Here is a 21,432-nt window from a genome sequence, read left to right as displayed (position 1 = left end):
ACTGATTGGTGGAGTCTGGGAGGGTGCAGATCTTGATTGATTGATTGATTGATTCTGGGGGTGGATGTACAAAGGGATGATTGTTGAAGTGGAAAGTAGGCTCACTCAAATGAGTGGCCTGTTGACATGAAAAAAAAAAACTTATAAACCTTGCTGATTTTTGAATGGCTACTGTTCTGAAAGAATTTAAATTACTTATCTCCTCATCTCTCTCCTTTTTTCAGGCTACACGGTGTGTTAGATAAACTTCGGTCTGTAACTACTGGTAAGTAAAGTTTGTCCAAGAAAGCAATATCTTAGCTTTGGAAGCAGATATCAGTACAGTATTTTCTTATACTTGTGTATATATTTTGCCAGGTTTTTTTTAAGTTCTTAATTGTCTGTATCGTTAATATTTAATGTATATTTAATGTATATGATGTCTGTGGCTTCTGGCTTTTAAGAAACTTGTCATGTATGTTGCTCTTGGGATAAACTTTTAAGCAGTTCTTGCTGCTTTTTCAGTCAAGTGGGTTTGCTTCTGAGGATTTCTGTAGAGGCCAGTTGTTCATTAGCTTGTGGCTTTAAGGCTGCCCTTGCTGTATAATTGATTTACATAAGCTAAGTCACTGAACTTTGATGTAAGGGTGAAGTACACCTGTCTTCACAGAACCTACTAGCCTAAAGTCTTCAGACTCTAACATCTTTGAGAGCAACTTGCCTTCCAGCAAAAGCAGTTCATGTGGGAGTGATGAAAGACGGTGTGAGGAAATGCTACCACCTCTTGCAGTCTCCAGCACTCGGGCTGAAAGAAACGATTCCAGAGTTTCAACCAGCTCACAAGAGCAGAGAGCTGCTGCTGCCCGGTAAGGCTTCTACCTGCTTATTGGCAAGAGCTCAGATTTCAGGGGACACATCACTGGAATTGGTTGGAAGAGCAGTAGGGATTAACTAGCTGACGAGACCAGAACAGGAGAATGGAGGCTTTTCCAGTCTCACTCAGAAAAGGGTTTCTACTGTGTGTTGTATAAAATAAATATTATACCTGGAAAGTTTATTTCATGCTTCTTCATGCAATAAATGTTCTTATCTTAACTAACTAACCTAAAATGAAAAGTAGATGTCAAGTCTGCGAGATTTTTTAAAAGAGTAAAATCTTGTTTTTTATTTCTGCTTATATTTAAAGCGTTCTTCTAAATTTTGTTTTTTAGGGATTCTTATCTGGCAGTTAGTTAAGATTTTGTAACCTCTTCTTTCTCCAGGCAGTCTTATGAAGATGGATCTGCATCCCGCTTAATGTCAACAGTCAGGCCTCTAAGAGAGTTGTCGCCTTCTGAAGCTGTGATTGACATTAAACCTGAACCAGATGATCTCATTGATGAAGACCTAAATTTTGTGCAGGAGAATCCATTGTTGTCTCGGAAGAAAGCTGTTGTAACTGTAACTTATGGATCTTCCCGTCCTACTGCTGAAATCTACAGACCACCAGCTAGCAGAAGCACGGACGGCCATATACATTTACAAAGATTGCCGCAGCAAGGCAGTCTACAGGGTGGTAGGCAGTTGGACATGGAAAGCTGCAGGTCTTTGGAAACAATCCCGCTATGTGATCCAGAAGCATTTGGCAGCTTAGCAGAGAGTTACAGGCCCACCTCCAAACTGAGTGCTGATAAAATAAGCAGTGAGGTTAGTATGCAGATCTAAACTATGTCTGTATTTGACACACACTCAAACAAAGCCAAGTCACCTTGGATGACACCTAGGAGGACATCTTGGCCCCAGTGAAGTCAATGGGAGTTTTAATGTAAGTTGGGCCAGGATTTCATCACATTAGTCCACTGGCCAAGAACCAGTGTGCTTAAAAAAAAACCCCAAACCTTCACAAATTGCTGACTAACTTGGTGATATGGCATCTGTTTGGTGCTTTACTGACTTGGAGTAATGAATTAGAACATCATTGGCAATGTTGGCATGTGGTAGGTAAGAAGAATCATTTTAATCTCTAGATTTTTTGGAATAGCTGTGTTCATGCATGAGTTCTTTGTAGATCTCCAGTTTGCCAGGTGTGGAATAAAGACCAACACTGAAGATCAAAGAAGGAAATATATCCATCTACCTATTTGTGTATGTATCTCTATGTATTTTTAGTGTGCCAAACAACTTTGTATTTAGGGTGCATGAATCTTAGTTTCAAAGGTCATGGCTATTACATCACTTGCTGTGGATGTCAAAAGGATCCTGTTAGTAGCAAGCTAATAATTCTAGGACTGTCATATTAATTTATTTAGGAGCATTGTGTGTAAAAGAAGAGGGATAAATGGATGGTTGACTTTCAGATTGTTAGGACAGCTAACTTCTTAATAAAGTAAAAAAAAAATTGCCTTCTATTCTAAGTGGAACTGTTTTTTGCTTTATTGTTTTTTGACTATAATCATTTGTTGTGCTTATATAATGCTTTTAATCCAAAATGCTTTATAAATGCAGGTAAACATCATCCTCCCATTTTATAGGTAGGTTATTCGGGAAGTGATGTTTCTTGCCCAGAGTCTCTCATGAGTTAGCAGCAGACCAGTCACCTCCCTTCCTGAGGTATATTAGACACGCCCCTTTGAGCTGTTACTTTCTCAGTTTTAAAAAAAATATTATTACAATCCTGTATTTTAAAAAAATAGAGGGATATTTATAGAGAGAGCCCTAGAATTTGGAGTTTCATCATCTTCAGCCTTGCCTTATACAAGTTTTTGTGGCTTGAAAGGTTTTTCTCTCTTTACCAAAGATGTTGATTTCTGTCACTAAAATCCTTTGGCGCATCAGTCTGGCTAGTGAACACTCTCTGTATTTATCCAAAGATAATGCTGCTGCATAGGGGAAATAGGAAAGTATAAGCAGTATAAATGATACTCTTGGCAGAAGAGTTCAGTCTAAGTATTCCTTGGAGGGGATTGTGAGTCACATCCCAAACCTCATTTTTTCTATAGCACTCTTTTTTTCTGCACACACTGCAATTCATCCAGGATTTTAAGTGTGTCTCAATGTCCTAGATCAGTGTTTAAGTGGAAGCTCTCCATCATCTGTTTATTGGTGGAATAATGGTCTTGTTTGTTTGCATATTAATGTGGATCTGATTAATGAATTGTTGGTTGCAGGAAGAAAGCTCCAGGAAGAGAAAATTGCCAGTTATAAGCTCAGTGGTCAAAGTGAAAAAGTTCAGTAATGATGGGGAGGAGGAGGAGGAGGAGGAGGAGGAGGAAGACTATGGGTTACGAATAGGAAGTATCTCCAGCAGCGTGTCCGTACCAGCAAAGCCTGAAAGAAGGTACTTTGAAGATTTCTGTGGTTCAGTACTGGTTTTTAATATGAATCTAATAAAGGAGAGTATGGAAAAGGAATGAGGTGATGGATAAATCAAGGTTAACTAAAGGTTTAGTATAGTATGTGAGCTAACTGGTTTAAAACATTAGAGTTGAAGAATACCTTATAAAAAGATGTAGTTAATTAAAGTGTTTTTTCAGATTGTGTCTTCTAGCGACACTGTATTTAAATATGCAGTGTTCTAACATTTTGTTGAAAGTGAAACATCACAGTACTGGATTTACAATGGCTATTGGAATTCATATATCTGCAGGAAAAATTAATTTCTCTCTCTCTCTTTCTCAGACCTTCACTACCACCCTCCAAACAGGCCAATAAGAATTTAATACTGAAAGCTATATCTGAAGCTCAGGAATCAGTTACAAAGACAACCAACTATTCCACAGGTAATTCATGCTATTTTTATGCTTGGCAAAGCTATGTTATTTTAAAGTCCTTTCAAGGGAGTTGCTTACATGGGTGCTGAAAGGTAGATTTGAAGGTTGGTCTGGAGTGTTGAAGAGTGCTCTGAGGTCAAGGGGGATGAGGAGAGAAAAAGGTTCCTCACATGGAGCAGATTCCATGCTATTTCCAGATAAAAAAAATCCAAATTAAAATTTGCGAGAACTGAGAAAAGTGTTTTTGAAAAGGGAATGGACAACGCCAGATTTTAATATTGAGCACTAACATAAGTTATTTTAATATAGTGCTTTGCATTTTCAGAAGACTTCCCAAATATTAATTTTAAAGAGCTGGGGAACTGGCAAAAGGAGTTATTGGCAGTGGTGCTGTAGAGATAAGGGTGAGGAATGGAGTCCGATAATAGGATGATTATTGAGATAGAAGCTTCCTTAAGAAACTGTATGTCTTACGGACGTACAGAGGAAGAGAAGAGGAAGGAGAAAGTATCAAGGGGGCAGCACATGTTGGAAGCACGTGAGATATTCAGATTCACGATCATCGTAAATTGGAAGAGGAAAACTATTCTGTGCACACGGGTGAGTTTGGATACAGGGCGAGCTGGTGTGAGAATATGAAAGAAGGGGCAAGGATTGCCAGCCTTTTCATAAATGAGGCAGTAATGGAAAATTAACTTGGAATTGTTCTGGAGAAGAATTTGGTAAATCACTTGGCTATTTGTAAAATATCTTCCATACAAAAGATAAATCGTTAAGAGAACGTTATTGAGGTTGCGAAGTGAAGTATCCACAAGTTAGGAAATGCCTGAATTAAAGTGACCTCTGTAGCATTAATTGTGGCCCTTTGGGCATATGCATTATAATTAGATGATCGCATACTAACTTTTCCACAGGACCCCTGCTTCAGTGAGTGCTCAATGAATAAAGCTTTTAAATATGTATTTTAATCCTCATTATTCAATGTCATTCACTGCATAGCATCTAAACCCTTCAATGAATAAAGAATAAAGAATTTTGTAGTTCTTTATGGAGTTTTCTTCTGCATTCATACCATAGTGTCCGAGTGCCTTCCAAACATCAGTGAACTTGTTATTATAACATCCTTGCAAATTGGGGAGGTGGTACTATGCCCATTTTACTGCTAGGGAACAGAATTGTTAAGACAAGTTAGTGGAAGAGCTAGTACTACTAGAACTCTTGGTTCCTGGCACCAGCCCATAGCTTTACTATGTCAAAGGGTATTTTAGTAGAAAAAGACACAGCAGCAAGAACTAGAGCTCCTTATGGGTGTCCTGAAATGCTCCAGGAGGCTCAGTGGGCCCGGGAGGATGCACAGTGTAACATGGTAGGAGATGGAACATTACCAGAAACTTTAAAAAGTTGTGAAAACTGTCCTGTGCTTGCAACAATAGTCATTTTCTGTGGCTTATAACTCGGCCAAAGTAGGGACAGCAGAAAGCACCTCTCTGAATTCTGGTCTTATCTCCAGACTATATTTCAGCTTCCTATTCCAAAGGAGCCAGGAAAAATTTTTTATTTTTGCATTTTTTTAAAACATTCCAAGTGTTAGTTGGTGCTATTGCTCCAGGTACAGTACAATTTGCAAATGCTTCATATCCCATTTAAACATTTTAAACAGAAAATGAAAATAGCACAAGTTCTTATACAACACAAAGGATGAAAAAAGATTATAAGAAACTGAAGGCTATATCCAGCACTCCACGGTGCCTCATGCTGTACCAGCCAGAGAATGGTCAGGACTGTCAATGTGGTATTCATCTAGAGTATAGCAATCCCATCATCCCACAGTTCTTTACATCCAGCTCACGATCAAAGCCAAACCAAAGCAAGGAAGTCAAACTGCCATCCTGATGTCATCAAAATTCCACATGCTGCTGCTGTCCTAGTCTACACTATTTCCAAGGATCTTGGCTAGGATTCTTCAGCATCCTGGCTATCACAGGTTTATTCAAATGTATCCGTAGCATAGTCATACTGATAGAAGGCAAGAAGAGAAATGGCTTTGAAAGTCATTAGAAAGTCCAGTTTGCATTTGCCCTCCATTTAACTACAACACTCTTCTGGCCCTGAAAGCTGACTGAGTGGGTGCTGTTGCTAGTGTCAATCTTAGGGTATGGCTACACTTGACATTTGCGCTTTGAAGTGTGAGTGTAGTCAGAGTGCCAGTGCTGGGAGAGAGCTGCACGTAAACCACATCCCTTACGGGTGTAGCTTGCAGCGCTGGGAGCCATGCTCCCAGCGCTGCGGCACTGATTACACTGAGGCTTTACAGCGCTGTATCTTGCAGCGCTCGGGGGTGTTTTTTCACACCCCTGAGCGCGAAAGTTGCAGCGCTGTAAAGCACCAGTGTAGCCATGGCCTTAGTTCCACTGTAGGCCAGCTGTAGCTCTGCATGGGCTGTTTGTGTGAGGGATCAGAAGTTGATCTTACAAAGCAGGCGTCCTAAGATTGCAGCACATGGTACCGCCATTAAGCTAGTCTCTGGACTGCTTTTAAAGTTATATACTTAGATTGTTGAAAATGAAATTATTTTGGGATTAAATGGAAACAGTACCAATGCGTTGTTTTTTTTTAACATGCTCAACTGTTTGATTTATGTAAAGTTCCACAGAAGCAGACAGTTCCAGTTGCACCCAGAACAAGAATTGCCCAAGATGAAACTCTATTAGAAGTGATCCATGTACAGAGCCGACCTTCCAGAGTGAGCGCCCAGGTTGAGGCAGAAGAACCCGAGGAACAGATATTAGAAAGAATTCAAGGTAATTCTGATACTATTTTTCAAAAAACCATAAGTGGGAAAGTTACTTTACTTAAACATGGAAGCCTGTTACAGGCTGATTACCAAGTTGTTTGGTCACATGTGCATTATGGTAGCATATAAAACTGAAATTTCACCAAAAGTGCACCAGAAAACAACAAGGTATGCACTGGAGAAGCAGATTTGAGCACCTTCTAGTGGTGCCGCAGCTTGTTAGTTGCTTCTGTAGCTGTTGGACTCTCTTAGAAGCCAAGAATCAAAACCGTAAAGGGCTTTATAGATCAAAACCCCTTGTGTTATACCTGGAAATGAGCTGAAAGCCATTGAGGTTTCTGGAGCAAAAGTGTAATATGTAATAATCACCTCTGATGAGCCAAGCAGGAAGCAAAGATTTGTATATCCTTCTGGTTTATAGTGAATAATTTCACATAATGGAGCTGCCGCCAATCAGGATCCACTTATTTGCATATGTATTATGTTTGGTTACTATTTCCACATCCTTAGAATTTTTGACTGTACTCTTCACAGGAGGGAAGGCGTAATCAGTATATTAAGAGTGAGTGTTACAGCATTGGAGATATAGAGTCAAGGTGCAGTGTGCTGTGAGATACTACAGAATATTTTTTCAGCGCTATATTAGATGAGTTGTCTTCAAAAGTTTTTACCACTTTCTTTCTATAGGTTTGAAAACGTACTGTAGTCAAGGGTTGCGGGAAGACTGGTAAGACAGTGGTTACTTGAACATCAAGCTCTGTCTTCACCTTTATTATAAAACTGCTAAAAGGAAACTGACTTAACATTAAAGGAAATAAAGAGTATAACTCTGAAAATGTCAGCAAAATATTTAGCTTTTCCTACATCAAAGGGCAGTGCCAAGAGCAAAAGGTTAAACACCTCACCTGGGCTAACTGAAAGAGAAGCTGCTGTGTGACACTCTGATGCACCTGAGGATTCAGTTACTGTTTTAAGCATGTTGAGAAAAAATATCCAAAGATCTTGCTAACATTAAGGGAATAAAAGAGATTATTCCAATAGCTCAAGCAGATATTTCTGCCCTGAATGCCTGGATAGCAAAGAGTGAAGCTGAAATCTCTGCTGTAGAGATTACAATAAGTGAATTTGCAGCCTCAGCAAGTGTGTATGACAGGCAGTTTGGAGTGTTCTGACTGAAACTTAATGGGTTTTGAAAGCCATGTGGCAGGCAATAATAAAATAATTTTCACCTGTGAAAACACTGACAAAGGTAATCTCATGTTAAAAAAAAGGTTTTGACAGTAAAACCCGTTGGCACTATTGAGCTCTTCTGCTTACCTTCCAGTTAGTTGTGGGAAGGGCTCATAGATCATTCACTCCCCATCCAGCTTGGAACAAAAACATAAACCTGTTTTAATTATATTTTTTGAGATTCAATGCTAGAATTGTGAGATCCCAAAGGAAGCACAAAAAATTCATTTTTATATCATGTATATACCCAAACTATATAGTTTATCTTTCTAGACTTACAGGTGGGCAAAAAAATAGTCTTCCCTTGGAAGACCCTTCTCCAGTCTAAATTAGTAATAATGACCAATGTGAGCATTTCATGGCTGTTAATGAACTCTGGCAAGAGTTGAGGGCCTGAGGTCTTTGTTGGTTTACCCTTTCAGAATTGTGGGTATCTTCATCCCTAGGTTTTCCAAGATCTTTGATACAACCTTTAACAGTGAGATGATTACTTCCATTTTCTCGAAGAGGGTCACTTAGAATTAGCCTGTAGTTGCTCATTCTGTAGAGCTTTTATCTACTCTTCATGTAACTGCACTCATAGACGATCTGAGAGATTCTTGTATGCTGCTTTCATGGCTAAGAAACTAATCCTGGCAAAATCTTAGATAACATACAACATAAATAAATGATTGGAGTAATAAAAGACCTAACCTTGCATTGGGCTCCACATGGGCCAGGGTCTTGAACAGGGATCGGCAACCTTTGGCACGCGGCTCGCCTGGGTAAGCACCCTGGTGGGCCGGGCCGGTTTGTTTACCTGCGGCATCTGCAGGTGTGGCCAATTGCGGCTCCCACTGGCCGCGATTCACCATCCCAGGCCAATGGGGGCTGCGGGAAGCGGCACGGGCTGAGGGATGTGCTGGCCGCTGCTTCCTGCAGGCCCCATTGGCCTAGGGTGGCGAACCGCGGCCAGTGGGAGCTGTGATCGGCTGAACCTGCAGATGTGACAAGTAAACAAACAGGCCCAGCCTGCCAGGGTGCTTACCCTGGCAAGCTGTGTGCCAAAGGTTGTCGATCCCTGGTCTTGAACAAAATCTGGTGTTATGTCTTTGAACCAAATGAGCTGAATATAAATTATATCTGCTAGTAAACATCTTTCTTCCCCCTTCTTTTTCTAAAATCTGTATTTCATAATATTAGCATCTATTCAAAATTAAGAAGAAGTTGAGATGAAAATAGTTTAAAAAAATCTAATAAATGTCAGTTGTATTAAAGGAGCACCATCAATTTAATAATCACACTGAAACTTTGTTACTTGCTGGTGCTAGAAAAACACCTAAGATTATTATATTTGATAGAGATTAGAGGAAACGAATTGTTTTTCTCTCTTTGTGAATGTTTACTTTGTGCATTTGAGAGCTTTTTTTCTTAGAGTTAGTTTCATTGTTTCGCCTGTGTATATATAGTAAGTCTGTTGTGCCTACTGTTTGTGTGTCTTTCATATAGCAACTGAGGAGAGAAAAACATTTAAAGAGAAAAGTTGTCAGGGAGACTTGGGTGTAGGACATTCGGGTGTTTTCATGTTGTGAAAATGACCAGATTTCAAGTTGACAGGGGGTCTCTGTCTCCTGGGGATTGTAAATATGGCATTCCACTTTTGGGTAGATATGCATCTTCACCAGTGACCCAATGGAATTGCATGTACACTCCAAACTTAAAGGGATTTTCCCAATATTATACCAACCAAAGTGGAGTTCACTGAACATTTATTATCGCTTAATGTTAATTCTTTTTGCTCAGTTAGCCACTGATCCTGTAAACAAACATGAGTTTAACTTTGCTGCTTTCAGTGGTCCCTGTTGAGTGTTTGCAGGATTGGGGTCTTAACCACTTGCTATTGCAACATAAACTTTTTTGAGGAACCCACATTGCCCACTATTTTCTGTGCATCTTTGCTATAAACAAACCTGGTCATGTGTGTGACACTGGAGAAACGGAGTGTATCCCAGTGTGAAATGTTCAGGGAGGAAGTCTTGGGCTTTTAAAAAAAAATGAAAGTAATGTAGAAACAGCATGAATAAAGCACACCAAATATCTTGATTAAATTAAAGGATAAAATGGATTTGAGTAGGATCGGTGTGAGGTTGGCTTAACTTCATTGTCTGGGGGTAACAATTTCCTGTTAAAATTAATCGTTTCTTCAATCCTTTGTTTTTGTTTTTATATTTTATCTAGCCACGTTAGTCTATAGCATTTAATGCTGGCAGATTACTTCAGAATAGGAATGAGTTTGAATAGTTAATTTATAATGTATAGAAAAACTTGCTGTATCTGTATATGAGATGATTTAGTGTTTATAAACTAAATGTTGGGGGTTTTAAATGGAAATGACTGCTTAGGAACACTATCAACCTATTGTAAGGGCTGGTTTACACTAGGTGCTTACATCAGTATATCTAAATCTCTCAGGGGTGTGACAAATCCATACTCTGGAGAGATGTAGCTATACCAACCTATCCCCCTGTGTATACAGCACTAGGTTGTCAGAAGAATTCTTCCATTGACCTAGCTGCCACTTCTCGGGGATGTGGATTACCTATTCTGACAGGAGAGACCCTCTCGTCAGCGTACGCAGTGTCTCTACTGAAGCGCTATAGCAGCGCAATTGCACAGATGTAGCATTTTAAGTGTAGATGTGCACTAATTTTTCCAAACGTTAACAATAAATCTAATGCAGAAGAATGTTCTAACCTCATTTGTCTAGCAGCTTTAAAGCATAAAGTAGCCTTTGTTTTAGTTAGTTCTTTGCATTTGAGTATGCCTGAGAGGAGGTAGCTGGAAATGGGGATACATACTGTATTGCTCAAAATGTAGACAATCCCTGTAAAAATAAGGGACAAAGATGTAAGCAGAACTGATCTTTATAGTACTGTTTCTCCCAGAAGACTATGTATCCACAAACATAACCCATGCACAGTCACAACAATGGGAAAGACTGGGCTCTCTAAACAGCTGGATTTTGGTGTGATCCTGTCTTGCTGGAGGAAATGTTTTATTTCTATATGTTTTGGAACATTTGAGATGGAGAGAAAAAAAACAGAAATGAAAATTTCTTCCTCTGTTCGTTTTGATTTTTTTTTAAGATCAGAAAGAAAGGAGAGTTAGCAGTTGGGTTCTCTTTTAATTTTGACATGCTGTAAAATGTGCTTCTAATCCATATTTTCTTTAGGAACTCAACAAACGCAGCTCTTTTCCCGACTCCAGACTGAACCGTTAATTGAAGAAACTTTGCAAATGACTCAAGGTTAAGGATGGCTTTTCTTTTTTTCTTTTTGAAAATGTGATAGTTTGACCAAAGAGGCCATTGTATTTTAGATTTAAAATAGCACTTCCCTTTAAATTAGCTATATTTGTAATGTCCTCTAGTTTTTACACGTTAAGTAAAATCTTTCCACCAGTAGGTGCCAAAAATGAGATATTGGTGTATAGATCCAGCAGCTTCAGCAGAGCCAGCCCAATAACAAACTCCTAGGGATCAGGCCATATGCTGCTACACCTTCAGCTGATATAATCAGAGTTGGTGCATAAAGAAGGAAGTACACTCATTTTCTGTTTAAAAACTAGTACAGAGAATTGAAACCAAAATGCTAATTGGTTGGTCTCTTTGAAATTATTATTCAAAAACATGACTGCATACTAAAGTGCAATACAGTGGGTCTTTTTTCCAACTTTGATCCATTTTTTCTGTGACTCAGATTATTATGACGTGGAGTCTGTGGTCCACACTGATACTAGATCATTTATTCTGAAAAAACCAAAGCTATCTGAGGAAATAGTAGTGCTACAGAACCAGGAATTGGGAAAGAAGGCTGCAGAGGCAATGCGGGCACTTTCAGGACGTCTTATACAGACAAGGTAAAAAGTCAGTCGTTTACTTCATTTAAAGAAGTAATGGGACCAAATATAAGCCAAGTCTTGTTACTGTAATGTATCTTGTAATTGGTTAGAATGTTTATTTAAATGTAACAGGTTGGAAGAACAGATTCAATACACTTCTTGATTTCCATGCTGCAGAAACCCAATCAAGACTGATGAAAACATGGACAAAAGAGCCTACAGCCCAGCCAAAACTCAGAAATCCTGACACTCATTTCTTTTAAACTGAAAATGTGTCCCAGGCTTGGTTGTGATTAGAGCAATTTTTTCATTTACCAGGAAAATGGAAAAAGGAATTGGATGGCTTGCAGGTATCAGAGGGTGGCCCACTTGTATTGTAATTTTTATTACAGCTGTTACATCTTGCTGAAATCTAAGCAATAGTTTGCCTGAGGTCTTGTTAAGGAGTTTTAATTTTGGTTAACTTTTTTACTCGTTATATTTATTCTTAGCCCAGCAGTAAGACTAAGATTTTGTCATGATTATTTTTAGTAAAAGTCACAGACAGGTCACAGGCAATAAACAAAAATTCACAGAAGCCGTGACCTGTCTGTGACTTTTGCTGCTGCGGCTCCATAGTTTTCCCTGCCACCGTCGTGGCCAGGAGCTGTGGGGTTCCCCCTCTGCCCACGGCAGCTGGAAGCGGCCGGTGACCGTATTTTCAAAAGAGAAAATGGGACATCCCAGCCGCTTGGCCGAGGTGTCCCCCTCCCTGCGAGGCTGTCGCCCGTTGCTGCAGCCCTCAGGAGAGCCCCCTCAGGAGTCTGTTACCTGTCGCTGGAACCTTGCAGGGGGCTCTGCTGGCTGCTAGCTTCAGAGTCCCACAGCCCCTGAGGCTGAAGCAGAGAATGTCACGGAGGTCTCCGGAAGTCACGAATTCCGTGATTCCCATGACCTCCGTCACATAAACGTAGCCTTACCAAGCAGACTACATGATCTTTGTAGTACTGAGGTCCTCTACCCACCTATCATTTTGAACCATAGGTGTGAAGAGAACAGAGGCAAACAGCAAGGTTACTGTTAATTTTAGATAGTAGAAGCTATTTAAGGAGGACAACAAGTGAATGTATTCCTGATTGGGTTTGCCTGGGAGCATGGGTGTAAAACTGAGCTAACCTAACTGGAGCCTTTGTACTTGGTAGCCAGCAAACAGCTATTAAGTAGGTAAATGGTGTATGAGAGCCCTGCTTTATGGGAGTTTTCCTATAAGGCGTTTAGCTAAGGGAAGCGCGGGACTCATCGCTGTTGAGAATGATCTATGTTGAGTTCACTGGGTCTGCAGAAATCAGTGCCCAGCGGACAGCGCTCCTTTTAGTTCATCCTAGTAGGGAGCAGCTCCGGTTTTGGGGTATGTGAATGTTTTACCTGTTTATACACAAATTACAGGAGTGGATGTGATGCCGTGTGATGAATGGCATTTAGTACATACCTTTCATCACTTCACTGGCCCTTAGCCTTCTATTTCCTCTCTTCAGGGATCCACTAACATTCCAAACCCCTGAGCAGTTTCTCTTTTAAAAAAAGGCAAACTTCCAGAGAAGTGTTTCCCTTTTCGCTCTCCAAAAGTGAAAATTTGTCACCAAAATTACAGTTACTCAAGGCCATGGTTGGTCATGATTCAGTCCTGTACTAGACATCTTTAGCATCCAGTATCTCATGACGCTGCAGGGCTGGAAACTGGAGCGTTATACCTTTGGAAAGAGGTGAGTCCTCCCATCCAATGGGACCCTGCTCTGACATCTAGCTCTAAAAGTTCTTAATATATTGAGCCTTACCTTTGTAATGTTTTTAATATATTAAAAAAACATTTTAGGCCCTTAGACATGCATTCAATTTCAGTTGCTTTGTTCCCCCTTCTAACTATGTAGCATATAAAGAATACATGATGGTGTAGTGAGAGATAAAGGCTTTGTTAGCACTTGTTTGGGATGGCTGCATAATTCATGTTTGCCTTTGCCACTTGTGAGTAATGCAGCCATCCTAAACTCAAGTTCACCTACTCTTTTCAGATCTCAACATGTGTCTTTCACTGTGTGTCTGAGGGGGTATATGCATGTATATGAAATAGCTTCTTCCAAGGATTCTGAGTGACATTTAGCTCACTTTTATGCCTCAAAGTTGACTTATTTTAAATGGCTTAACTGTGTTCCTTTAGTAACTTTGCACCTATCAACGAGTCTCTGAATTTGTCCTTTTGAGCCAGTGTGCACAGGCTGTAAAAACTACCTGTTGAAATTTACTACTCTCTGTAGGTGTAGATTCTTGTTCTTTTTGGTGTGTCAGTGATGCAATAAGGAATGTTGATATTTGAAGAGAGTGATTATTGTTGGCCCACCCCCCCACAGAACACTCCCCCGCCCCCCAATCCTGGATATTGAGACGCTCCTTGTACCTTGCTCTTTGGACTCATTCTTACAGTTCTGTTGGTATCAGTACAACTGGCTTTACTTCGATTTCTTAGAGTTCAGTTCCCTGTGATTTTTACCTTGTGTTTTCTTCTGTTTTTTAGAGAGCAGCTTGCACAACCAGAAAAGCCTGCTAGTCCCAAATTCATTGTGACACTGGATGGTGTGCCCAGCCCACCAGGGTACATCTCTGATCAAGAAGAGGAGGAGAGCTGTATAACTGAAGGAGTAAAGCCAGTTACCCAAAATGCAGCTGCAAACAAGGGATTAAAAAGCTTTCAAGCACAGCAGATGCAGGTTATAAGCAGGCAGCTGGAGAGCCCTTATGGTAAATTATCCTAGCCAACAGGGCCTTCATATTAGAGTTAGGTTCATTTTGATGTGGGGCTTTCGTACTTGGGAGAACTCTCAAGCCTACCAGCCTTAAACATCACTCCTTGCACTTGTTTTTGTATTATTTGTTCAGGGTGTAACGAGAGCACAAAAGTGAAAGTTCAGCATTTTAAGAGGATAGGGCTGTTTAACCTGCTGACCAAGAGCAGTAGCTGAAATTTTTCTCCACACAGCTTTATGTGTCAATAAAATTAGATAAGTGGTTTCTTTTAAACTTCAGTGAACTTTTACGTGTCATAAAGAGCCATCATTCCCCTTACTTGCTGCATGATTGGCCCCATGCAGGACAGTATGTTCTGAGATGCACCTTATTAAATTGTGTTGAGCGATTGGAAATGTTCCAGGTTGTGGTGGTAACCATGATCTTTCTGGCCAGATTTGTTAATTTCAAAAGCTGTTTTTAATGATAAAGACAGTCTTTCAAATTGGTAGAATCTTTCAAAATAGAAGACACTTTACCTGTGATCACTGTGGTTTTCTTAATATCTTATACATTCAGAATACCTGTCCAGGAATTTAGAACATTGGCCTCTTTTAAGTTGTTTAGAACTCTCCTTTTGAAATGTTGATTTGATTTCTGAATGCAAAGTAAAACTCAACTTTAAAATGTGGATTTTCCTTTCTCTTGGGCTCCTTAAACACTCGCTGGTTTGAGGCCACAATTACATTCAGGATTTCCATTTGTAGTACGAGAATGTCAGTTCCTCAGATAATAACAATGCATTAAAATTTCCTGAATGTGTATATAAGAAACTCAGGGCTAGGTACTATGCTGAGTGCCCTCAACTCCATTCACTGGATCAGGCCCTAAATCAGTGAAATGCCTATAGGTCTTTTTAAAGGACAGTTTCAGAAAGTTTCTTTAATAGAGAGATTTAGACTCTGATCCTGCAAATGCTTGCTTGCATGCTTAGCTTTATGTGCTGCTTAGTTTGCTTCAGTGGGACTGCTCACAGCACATAAAGCTAAGCAAGGGAGTAAATTGTAGAATTGGAGCAAGGATGTGAAGCAGCTTGGAGAAGATAGCGTTTCAGATGGGGCAATACCACTCAGTTTTGAAGGGATGTGAATCGGATACATGATTGCTACTAGTGAGGATGGATAGGGATATTGGTGTGAATTTTGAATTGCATATGGATAGTTAAGAACCCAGTGAAGGTGCCAGAGAATGAGGGATAGGGTCCTGTTTTCTAGGGCAATCCTATTCTGGTTTCTGAATCCTCAGAACTGGACAGGGTAGAGATTTAAGAACAACTGAAGAAGGGAATTGCAGGAGGGAAACCAAGAAGTGATTAAAATGCAATGATTGTCAACAAAGTGATTGTATGAAAGTTGCATCTTCTTACTCAACAGTTCAGCTTGCCCTGTTAATAAAGAGTCCTATCTGCTGAGTGCCATGTCAGAAGTAACTTCTTAATGCTGCTTTTTCATGATTGTCTCCCAAAGCCAAAACTATCCATGAGAAAGGGAGATTTTATTCTGACACATGCATCAACAGAACAGTTAGTGAAGTTTCAGTTGCAGAATCTTTTTCTTAGTCCATTCAGAGTAAGGAAGGATCCAGTTTGTGTTTGCATATCTGGCAGAAAACCATTTCTTTTACTAGTAAACTGAGCTCATTGGATGATCTTTAAGTCCTTGAAAGACGATAAATACCCAACCCTGGGATGTTTTTAGTCATTTTAAGAGGATAATAAGGATTTAGCAGGGACAGTCTTGTGTAGCGCATTTTACTGCATGTCAAGTTCACACTTGTTTTGATCACTTTGTAATTGAGAAATTAACGCACTAAATAAAGTATTGCAGCTTTTACCAGCTAACACTCTCCACTCTAGTTAGAGGTTGATTAAACTCTGTGTATGTTCAGATGATCTGAAGCCTTGAGAGATTTCAATTTTTGTATAAAAGCTTATCATATGTTGGTGAGAAAGCAGTCTGTGCAGGGAACATACTGAATTTAAAGGGTGGTCTGCTTCATAAACCAAACTGCACATGTAATAAAAAAAAAAAAGTCCCTGTGTCATTTCTCCCCCACAGTGGAGATGGAGGAATTGACTGTGCTGCAGAAACAAGAGAAAGTGCTTGAGCGTTGCAAGTACTGGCCTGCCTGTAAAAATGGAGATGAATGTGCATACCACCACCCCACATTACCATGCAAGTAAGTGCTACAGAACTCGATGACATCTGATCTTCTTTGTCCTTCTGGGCTCTAAATGCCGTGTTAGTTATTTCACATCTGTTACTCAATTTACATGTTTCATGGTGGGAGATGGGAGTTGAACATTGCTTCGTAAATGTAACTTCCTCTCTCCAGCTTTCCTCTCTTTCACCATGTGGCAGAATTTAGTGGTATTTACAATCAGCAGAGTCATGTCTGATCTCCTGCGGGAGAGAGCTTTCCCCACCGTGCAGGATGCTGTTTGTCTGACCTCTTTATAGGAGAGCTGGGAGTGTACTGTCAGAGGCTACATCTGCACTACAGCGCTTACAGCAGCACAGCCACAGCGCTGCTAAGTGCAGATGCTCTCCCATTGACTTAGTTACTGTAGCCCGGATGAGCAGCAGTAGCTGTGTTGAGGGGAGAAGCCCTCCTGTAGACATAGCGTGGTCTGTACCAGGCTTAGATGGGTATAATTGTTTCACTCCCTGAGTGATGTAGTCATACTGACATAAGGCTGTAGTGTAGTAGAGCAAGCCCAAGACACCTCAGCTAGGTGTCCCCAGAGTTCTGAGCACAGGTGCTCCCATGTATATGGTGGTACACTGCTTTTTGGCTTAAAAGCAAAGATTTAGAGGAGTCATCCTGAAGATTTTATTGTGTTATTGACTCTTCTTCAACTGGCAGTGATTGTCCAGAATAACTCTCTTGCTGTTGTCCTCCTGGATTTTTGTGCATCAGGCAGGCACTTAGCTTTACCAGCTGCTGTCAGAAGAAGGGAAACAGAACCACATCACAGTGAAACAGGCATGGTCCACCTAAGAGAGTGTACACTGTTGTGGAGTTCATTCCACAAGGTGAATCTTTCTGATACAGGGTTAGCTGATAGGTCATGAAGCCCTTGCTTTCCCCACCCTCTATCCTACAGTGAGGGAGTGGAGAATAAAATTCACACCTTGATGCTGATTGATTCAGTTCATCTCTGACCAGATGATCACAGTGGTCCCTTAATCTATGAATCTGTGACTGGGAAAGCAGATTCTCAGTCTGAAATTAGTCAAAGACCATAGTACTGTAAAAGAGAATAGCCCCTGTATTTTTACTTAGTACAGTAGATACAGTGATTCAGGGTTGTATAGTAAGTGCACTTGCTTTGTGAATGGTGGTATTCTTTGTGGTTTGCACTACTTTGTCTCACAAATGAATGAGATAATATTTTGGGAGGCGTTTATGGCCGCTTCTCTCATTTCTCCAAAAGGCAATGATACATTGTAACTTATGCCACTCTATACCTCTGAATTTCTGGTAGACAAACACAAGTGGTTCCATTCCACAATAATTCTGAAAAGAAAATTCACATGAGATCAGAATACTAGTTCTTTTGTCACCCTAAAACTGAGATTGAAAAGGGAACATTGTTGGGTTCAAGTGTTTAGTACCCAGTGAAAATGATTCTCCTGGGGCATGTACAGCTTGTGGTGTTCCTGCAGTGGGAGCTCAGAAGCTGAATCTTGGACATGTTTTGTCTGGTTTGCGTAGCCTTTCAGCTGCGGTTTTAAATCTAACTGCCTTAACTCTGCTGTTGGGGATATACTGGTGCTGTTTTTAGATAGCAGGTATTATCAGACTTGGGATTCATCAGCCTTGGTGTTGTCTTGTTGAAAGAGTTCATTTTGAATTACAGCCTGACATCATCTGATCCTTATTTGGAAATACCACCTTCTGCAAAATGAATTCACTCTCTTTCTGGGTGCTGTGGCTCAGCCCGTATCTGATCTGCGGGAACTAGTTTGCCCTGGAGCAGGTGTGCACTAGCTGCTGCATGGAATATGGTTCAAATAACTGGTTTGGGTTTTTTCCCCCCAGAGTCTTTCCCAGTTGCAAATTTGCTGATAAGTGCCTGTTTATCCACCCCAACTGTAAATACGATGCAAAGTGTACTAAGTCAGACTGCCCTTACACTCACGCCAGCCGACGAATCCCATTGCCGCCTCCCAAACCAGGTGAGCAGTCTTTGCTAGTTTACTGTGAATTTGTGAGGAAGGGAATAGTGCATGTGAGGAATTGGAGCTAACCCACAGAATCTGATTTGATGATATCTAAGAGGAAAAATGTATCTGTATGAAAGTCGACATTCCCCTCACTTCTGTTATCCCATGGGCATTAAGATGGGAGTTGATATACCTGCAAAATCTGTTATGAATGTCAAATCTCTCAGCTCCTCTGTGTAAGTGCTGCATACCAGCAACTCTCATTCGCTGCAAAGGGAGTAGCATGGGGCAGAGGTGGTGGCACACAGAAATAGCCTATCACTTCTGAATGGATCAGGTAAATAGCCAGTTCTGTAAGAACAAATGGACCTAAACTGTTCACAGATTGAATCTGTATTAGAACAAGAATGATCTTTTGATGTGAAAACACAAATTAAAGGCGCACGTTTCTGGAAGTCTGCTTTCTGTCTTGTAATTTTACATGATTGTGATCGTTTTTATCTTTCACTCATTAAAACAGGGAGCCTATCCTTTAGTAAAGAAATGCTAACCTAATTTCCATCAAGTCAGCTAAATGCAGTTATTTGAGTTGGAATTTGCCAGAAACATAGGGGTTAAATTCCTACCCCCATAACAAACAATGTGGTAAGAGAGCCTTTAAACCACACCCAAAAGACCACATCTCCAGTGGCTTAGTGCTTCCTGACATCACAGCGAGGTGTGGTTTCATTATTGTGTCAGGGTAGAGTCCTGCATACTGATCACCTATACCAGGGGTGGCCAACCTGAGCCTGAAAAGGAGCCAGAATTTACAAATAAACATTGCCAAAGAGTCACAGTAATATGTCAGCAGCCCCCCATCTGCTACCCCCCCCCCGGCCCCCAGTGCCTCCCACCCACCGGCAGCCCTGCCAATCAGCGCCTCCCACTCCATCCTCCTGCCTGCCACAATCAGCTGTTTTGCAGTGCGCAGGAGGCTCTGGTGGGGAGGGCAGGCTCAGGGGAAGAGATGGAGTGGTGGCAGAACCTGGGACAGAGCTGGTGGTTGAGCAGTGAGCCCCCCACAGCACGTTGGAAAGTTAGCATCTGTAGCATCAGCCTTGGAGTCAGCATCTATGCAAGGAGCCACATATTAACCTCTGAAGAGCTGCATGCAGCTCAGGAGCCACAGGTTGACCACACCTGACCTATACCACTTCATGCACTCCTATATGTTCCTGGGAAGAGCCCCACCGAGGTGTTATGTCCCAGTCCTATTTAATTTGAAAATTAACAGGCTCTTTGCAGCCTGAATGCAAGATTTGAACCTCTTTGTCTGCCTAAATTCCCCTGAAGTTTGTTGGAAGCAATATTCTGCATTTTTTGTCCTGAACTGTTGAAGTGCTTCTGTTTGTGGGGCTAAATAGTGTCCATGTTCCATCCCAGAATCAGCAGCTTTTAATTGCTGGGTGACATAATCCTGATATATCTTACATATTTCACAGGGCTATTACAAGGTTTAATTGTTTGCAATGTGATTTGAGATCCTCAGACTAAATGAACTCTGGAAATACAAAATATTACTTGCTGAGAAAATGGAATTGTTTTGATCCATACAATACTCTTGTTCTTTTTCTAACAGCACCACTACAAGCACCACCAGCAATCTCCAACAGTCAGCTCTGCAGATTTTTCCCTGCTTGTAAGAAAATGGAATGTCCATTTTATCATCCAAAAGTAAGAAGTGTCTGTTAACACTTCTATAGAAGGAAATCTGAAAAATGTTACATTGCGTCACTGTGTTTTATGAGACAATCCTCAGAAATGCTTCTATAATTTGTATCTGAAACGAAATCAATTTATAGCTTGAAAATGAGAGACAGAAAAGCACTTATTTATAGTTGTACATTTCTGAATGATCTTTCCTAAACTCTTTTTGGTGGTCTAGTAAAACTGTAGAAAATGCTAAATATCAGACTTGTTCAGTTACATCAGACTGGCCCCAGTGAGTCAGTTGGCACTGTGGTATGTTTTCAGTGTCAGCTCATAGCTAACCACTAATCCAAACTCTTCTGCTTATGAGGAATGATTGGAACATAGGAGGGGGAGGGATCACTCAGTGGTTTGAGCATTGGCCTGCTAAACCCAGGGTTCTGAGTTCAGCCCTTGAGGGGGCATTTAGGGATCTGGGGCAAAAATCTGTCTGGGGATTAGTCCTGCTTTGAGCAGGGGTTTGGACTAGTTGACTTCCTGAGGTCCCTTCCAACCCTGATATTCTATGATATCATGGGGAGAGCACACAATAAATGGTGACTTGGGATTTCACTTTTCCTGCAGCTGGGGTCATAGAGTTGGCTTAGAATATGCACAGCTAGATGATTATCCCATTGAGGATATAGCATCCAGAAATGGCCACACTTAAAAGTTTATATTGAGGGTATGTCCAGAGAAAGATGTGATCGGCTTGGTAAAGATAGCCAGCAAAGGAAGAGAAGAAAGGAAAGGCTGCCTTTAATTGTGGATTGTGTTTCTTTACATTAGAGATTTTCTTGCGGCTCTTCGTGTTCGCTATAAGAGGAAGCTGTAGCCTTTGTGCTATGAATTTTGACTGAAGGTGGACAGGGAATCTTCTTTTGTTATGAGAATCACGTTTGATACATGTGGCGATTTCGTGAGCAGTCTTTCTTTTAGGGTATGTCTACACAGCAATGGAAACCCAGGCTTGAACCTGGACTCAAGCCTAACCCCCCTCGCATCCACAAACCAATTGTGCTAACCTAGGGCTCGAACTTAGGAGCCCAGGACCCTGCAGGACTGGAGGGTCTGAGCCCATGTT

At 40.8% G+C, this 21,432-nt stretch overlaps 1 protein-coding gene across 4 annotated transcripts in view; it reads left to right on the top strand.

The window, feature by feature from the left end:
• ZC3H14 (zinc finger CCCH-type containing 14) overlaps nucleotides 1–21,432 on the top strand; it is a 47,214-nt gene that overhangs the window by 14,357 nt on the left and 11,425 nt on the right. For all 4 annotated transcript variants that reach the window (XM_030558964.1, XM_030558967.1, XM_030558965.1 and 1 more), the window contains exons 4-15: nucleotides 225–265; nucleotides 650–845; nucleotides 1,242–1,665; nucleotides 3,126–3,295; nucleotides 3,637–3,737; nucleotides 6,374–6,529; nucleotides 10,964–11,038; nucleotides 11,490–11,649; nucleotides 14,180–14,403; nucleotides 16,506–16,626; nucleotides 18,493–18,629; nucleotides 20,239–20,333. In XM_030558964.1, the coding sequence (XP_030414824.1) occupies nucleotides 225–265; nucleotides 650–845; nucleotides 1,242–1,665; nucleotides 3,126–3,295; nucleotides 3,637–3,737; nucleotides 6,374–6,529; nucleotides 10,964–11,038; nucleotides 11,490–11,649; nucleotides 14,180–14,403; nucleotides 16,506–16,626; nucleotides 18,493–18,629; nucleotides 20,239–20,333 (1,900 nt within the window). The remainder of the gene's footprint in view (nucleotides 1–224; nucleotides 266–649; nucleotides 846–1,241; nucleotides 1,666–3,125; nucleotides 3,296–3,636; nucleotides 3,738–6,373; nucleotides 6,530–10,963; nucleotides 11,039–11,489; nucleotides 11,650–14,179; nucleotides 14,404–16,505; nucleotides 16,627–18,492; nucleotides 18,630–20,238; nucleotides 20,334–21,432) is intronic.

Source organism: Gopherus evgoodei, chromosome 4 (genome assembly GCF_007399415.2).
Source record: "Gopherus evgoodei ecotype Sinaloan lineage chromosome 4, rGopEvg1_v1.p, whole genome shotgun sequence".
NCBI lineage: Eukaryota > Metazoa > Chordata > Testudines > Testudinidae > Gopherus > Gopherus evgoodei.
This window is presented reverse-complemented; position numbering and strand designations above follow the sequence as displayed.